At 45.4% G+C, this 5,400-nt stretch overlaps 1 protein-coding gene across 1 annotated transcript in view; it reads left to right on the top strand.

Moving 5' to 3' along the window:
- The window catches only part of IFT140 (intraflagellar transport 140), a 109,123-nt gene that overhangs the window by 326 nt on the left and 103,397 nt on the right, over nucleotides 1-5,400 (top strand). Inside the window, exons 2-3 of the mRNA XM_019648452.1 lie at nucleotides 3,030-3,207; nucleotides 4,426-4,647. Of these exons, the coding sequence (XP_019503997.1) occupies nucleotides 3,061-3,207; nucleotides 4,426-4,647 (369 nt within the window). The 5' untranslated portion in view covers nucleotides 3,030-3,060. The remainder of the gene's footprint in view (nucleotides 1-3,029; nucleotides 3,208-4,425; nucleotides 4,648-5,400) is intronic.

The raw sequence follows: 5,400 nt of genomic DNA, 5'->3' as shown, positions 1-5,400 counted from the left end.
GTCGGTGGGGTGAGGGGAGAAACGGGGGCCGGGAAGAGGGCGACGACTAGGCGAGCGAGACCCCATCCCGTGCCCTCTCAGGTTATTTTCGTCCGGAAATCCGGTCTCGGCCGCTGTCTCGTGGCCCCTCACGGATAGGTCAAGGCTCGGTGGTTCCGCGCGCGGTGACCGAATGGTCAGCGCGAGATAATGGCCACATCAGGCGCAGCCCAGGTCCGACTCAGGGCCGCATGGCTGTGTGAGCCCCGACGGAGCCGACCGGACTGGGAGGTGGGCGATGCTGGCAGAATTCCCGGTAACCCGGGGCAGGGAGAGAATAAGAAACCACCTTTCTGCGAGGTCTGTCCTGCGAACCCGAGGGAGCCACACCGTCCCAACTAGTGATGGCTTTCCTTCATGTCCTCGAGATGCAGCTCTGACCCCGCACGTCCCAAGACTTGGGGGCCGTGGCCTAACCGGTGAGGCTTTGCAGAGTAGCCACTAGTGCCTGCGCCGACGCCCCTCCACTCAGCCCCTATTGCCCCAAAGTCCTTCGGGTTCTCTCGTGCAGCATCTCCAAGCAGTAATGCAACTTCAGTTAGCCTTAGTACCACGAACCCCTCAGTTGAATGAGCTTAACAGATAATTTCCCAAAAGTTGGTTTAATGGAGGCCGTAAAGATTTTGGACGGCTGTAGCTGAGAAGAGCAAATTGGTTAGAACAAGTGGAATTTTTTTTTCTTTCCCCCAAAGTTTATACGTTTACCAAATGCTTTTATGTTCTAAGGACCCTGAGTTTGTTTTAAGGAAAAGAAGGGCTCTAGTGTCTGAACTGATGCCATTAATAGATGTCATTGGCAATGATGTTATTGTTAGTCATCTCTCCTCCTTGTGTTTTCTCTGGTAACTTTTGTAATTCTGCAGATAATACTTATACATTGTAGAAAAATGTTACAATGCAGGTGAAAGTGATGATGAGCAATCATACACTGGATAAAAATGTACTCATTCACCCTGGCCTGTAACCCACTTTTTACAGCTTTCTTTGAGAATATCTTCATCAGGGATTCACTTATTGGGGGCTTGTTCTGTGCCTGGCAATGCTCCAGCAGTCTCCCACCATGGGTCACATAGTCTGGAGGGAGTGGATGATGGCCAATCACACACATTTACAATAAAGTCTAAATGCAGCCGTGGAGAAGCACAGGGTTCTATGGGGACCCTGGGCAGAAGCACAAACAACCTAGAAGTCAAGTCCGAGAGCTCCCTGGAGGAAAGGAGACTTCCTCAGTACCCAAAGGAGGGGTTTGAGGGAGACAGCCTTTGGGGAAGCCCCAGGCAGGAAAAAAGTAACGTAAAAACCTGTTAGCATACATGCTTATTACAAAGTGACATTTGAAATAAAAAATACAGAGGAAATCAGGTTTAACATTTTCAAGTGCTATTATCATTCTTCCGCCATCATTACAAAATTGATGTGTTACTCATTTTTCAGAGGCATATTTTCACAAAGTAAACTTGTTAAGTATGAATACAAATTTCCCAAAGTCCAGAATTGAGATGCTTGGTTGGTGGCAATACGTTAAAACACAAAGGTTTCCTTTGCTGTATTAAATCACCCGGTGTTTATCTGGTGTATTCTCATTTTTAATGGCTTTGTTTGCAGGTTTGCCTAAGGACGTAAAGAAATCTGAGTCCTGACCAGTGTAGATGTCCCCTAAGTGATGTGTGTGTGCAGATCACCCCTGGATCCTGCCCCTTCCCCTCACCTCAGTCCCCCAACCCTCCTGCATCCCCAACCAGTGTCTGGCTGCTCGGTGCAGGAGCCTTGAATAGGTGCCCTGCAGTTTGTGGTGGTGAGAGCACCACCTCAGAAATTGTGCCTTTGTTTAGTATTCAGGGTACATAGTCATAAGAAAAAGGTAAACGCTTGAAATGCCACTGTTCATTTGTACCTGTGTGCTTTCCAGCCTCTCGCTGAACAGAGTTTCCTTCTCTAGATCCCAACGGAGCCTTCAAGGCTCCCCCTAATACAACCATTGCATTGCTAAAAGCAAACGGCATGGTCCATTCCCTACTCTGATAGACTGATAGAATTCTGCATGTGTTGAGTATTCTTTTTGGCACAATTTGTTGTGGTTAAATATATATAATTTAAAATGTTATCATTTTAACCATTTTTAAGTATACAGTTTAGTGGCATTAAATACATTCACACTGTAGTGCAGCCATCACCATTATCATCTCTAGAACTTTTTCCATCTTCCCAAACTGAAACCCTGTGTACATTACACACCCCCTCCCCTCCCAGCAGGCCCTGGCAACCATTAATCTACTTTTTGTCTCTATGAATTTGACAACTCTAGGTACCTCATATAAATGGAATCATCCATTTGTGTCTGCTTTATTTCACTTAGTATAATGTCCTCAAAGGGATCCTATGCACATATTTCCTAGGAAAGAGAGAAAAGAAGGAAGGAAGAAATGTAATTAATGGTTCAACTTCTCTGCAGTTGCTGTGGGTTTGTTTTCTTGACGCTCTAACACAGGAATCATTTTGCCCTCTACCACCTAAGTTGGAGGTGAAAACAACCTTGGCTTTCAAGCTTTATCAGAAATTGAGTTCTAGGTTTTTCTGTACATTTCTCTTTTGTCAAACAGTTTACTTTTATTTGGTTTGGAGATTTTGCTTAAAGGGGAGCTCTAGAAATAGAATTTGTCCTTATAATTAGAATAAAAAGGAATTAGACCATGGTTATACATGTCGTCCAGGCAGCAGGGGTTTTCTTTATTGTTTTGATGTCAGGAAGTTTTATACTATTTTCCATCACGCCCTGGGATCATTGCAGGTCCAATCCCTTGCTTCTAATATTTTTTTTCCTGTTAGAGATCCCTTCCACATAAAATTGCCTGCATCGGTGTGAAGGGGCATTTACGAGTAAGTTGCCGAATAGCTTATGAGTATAGATTTGTGATGCTTCGCTTTCCTAATTCTATACACAGTTGTTTTGGTGAAAAACCACAGGACTTGGTGGTTTTTTTCCTCTGCAGGTTTCAACCCTGAGTAGGTCTGAGTTTCATCATGGCCCTCTATTTTGACCACCGAATAGAAGCTCCAGGCTCAGCTGGGTCTCCTTCCCACATCAGTTGGCACCCTGTTCATCCACTTCTGGCAGTTGCCTCCATCAGCACAACTGCAGGAGGCAGTGTGGATATATACCTGGAACAAGTGAGTACCAGGAAGCAACAATTCTGACTTCAGTAGCTTCTGGCTCTTGTCTCTTTTGTTCTTTCGTATATGTGGGGGTGCGGTGTGGTATGTGTGGGGTATGGTTGTGTGTGGGGTGTGGGGGGGTGTGGAAGTGTGTGAGGTATATGTGTGTGTGGTGGGAGTGGGATGGGGTGGGGGGGTGATTTTAGGGGGTTGGGGTGTGAGTGGTATGTGTTATGTGGCGTGTGTATGGGATGTGGTATGGGGGGAGTTGTGTGTGTGGGGAGGTGTGTGAGGGGTTGTGTTAGGGGGGAGGTATGGGGAGTGTGGGGTATGGTGTGGATGTGGTGTGCGTGGTGGTGGTGGTGTGTGCGTGAGTTCTTAAAGAGATCCTAACTCCCAGTTAGGAGTTAGAGAACCCTCTGATATATATTATAAAATTTCCTTTAGAATAAATGTTAAATTCCATAACGATAGCAATTTTAGACAAAAACTTAAAATTAAAAGAATACTATTATGAAACAAAATGTACTTGTGTTTCTAATTGGCACAGGAAAGTTTTAGGATTTCTAAATAATGATTTATTAGATGATAATGAGGTCACAGATGTAGCAAGTATAACTAGAGATTACTAGAAAGAGTCCCGTAGAAGTCCTGAGAATGAACTGAGGTAATTTCTGAAAACACATGTATTTATACCCTAAACCTAGTTCCTTAGAAAATTCTACAAAACAAGAATATGCAAGCGCAGGTTCTATTAGCTATCCAGAGCAATGACATCATCACACATCACGTGGCCTCCGGAAAACTCCACTGTATACCAGTGAGAGATTAAAAGTAAACAAGGCAAATAACTTCGTAGCATCATTCTAAAAATAACTTTGTCCTTAGAGACCCTGAAAAAGCTCTTGGGGTCAACAAACGTCACCAGCTGGCCCACCACTTGATTTTGTAAATAAAGTTTTATTGGAGCCTATTAAAATGCTGATTAGCTGCTAAGCAGCTGTGAGTATGCAGTCATACCTCTTGATCAGCTGGTCAGTGTGATCAGTGTTAACCTTATGCTTTCATAGCTCAGCTAGGGGAAAATTGGTGTTTCTGTTAAAACTAAATAGCACCTTTCCCTAATAAACAGCTCATTATCTTTCAGCTGATGTTGATTCCCTTGATTCATCAGAAATTCTTAGAGTAGCTGCCACTCTTTGTAATATGGGCTTTACCCCTTGTCCCTCACAGGGTGAGCACGTGCCTGATACGCATATTGAGAGATCGGTCCGGGTCTCTTCCCTGTGCTGGCACCCGACACGGCTGATCCTGACTGTTGGCTGGGAGAGCGGAGAAGTGATTGTGTTTAATAAACAGGACAAGGAGCAGCACACAGTCCCCCCAACACACACCGCTGACATCACTGTCCTTAACTGGAGCCCCAACGGGAACTGTCTCGTGTCAGGGGACAGGGTAAGCAGACCCACGGTGACACTGACTTCAGATCTCTGCATGTCCCTGTCCCTGCCCTTAGGGACACATCAGGAAGGGTGTTGAAGACCAAATTATTTGAAATGTGTGGTTGACAAATTCAGTTGATCTTGTCATATGTCGTGGCAGATTTTTTTTTTTTTTTAAGATTTTATTGGGGAGTTAGGGGAGGGGAACAGTGTTGGGGAATTGGGGAAGGGGAACAGCCAATTTGTTGTTCTTCAATCTTCGTTGTGGAGGGCGCCAGTTGCCATCTGGCTTCCCGTCGGCAGCTCCTGGCCTCTAAGATCAAGGTGCTGAGCTCAGTCTATTTGCGGATGGGCGTAGCCACCATCCCCATGTGGGAGTCGAACCAGCAGCCTTGTTGTTAAGAGTGCATACTCTATCCACTGAGCCATCCAGGTGGCAGCTCAGCTCAAGGTGCTGAGTTCAGTCTTGCAGTTGCAGGTGGGCATAGTCCACCATCGAATAGGCAATCTTGTTGTTACACAAGCAGAGCCATCCTGCCACCTGTTGGCATCTCAGCGACAGCTCAGCTCGGGCGCAGCATCACTGGCCCATGTGGGAATTGAACCAGTGGCCCTGTTGCTCAGAGTTCGTGCTCTTAAGCCAATTCTTCTTATTTTTTTTTTAAGATTTTTTTTTATTGGGGAATTGGGGGGATGGGAACAGAGGTGGGGAATTGGGGGAAGGGGAACAGACAAGTTGCTGTCGTTTTGTTCTTCAGTCTAGTTG

The sequence above is a fragment of the Hipposideros armiger genome, unplaced genomic scaffold (assembly GCF_001890085.2).
Source record: "Hipposideros armiger isolate ML-2016 unplaced genomic scaffold, ASM189008v1 scaffold_126, whole genome shotgun sequence".
Taxonomy (NCBI): domain Eukaryota; kingdom Metazoa; phylum Chordata; class Mammalia; order Chiroptera; family Hipposideridae; genus Hipposideros; species Hipposideros armiger.
This window is presented reverse-complemented; position numbering and strand designations above follow the sequence as displayed.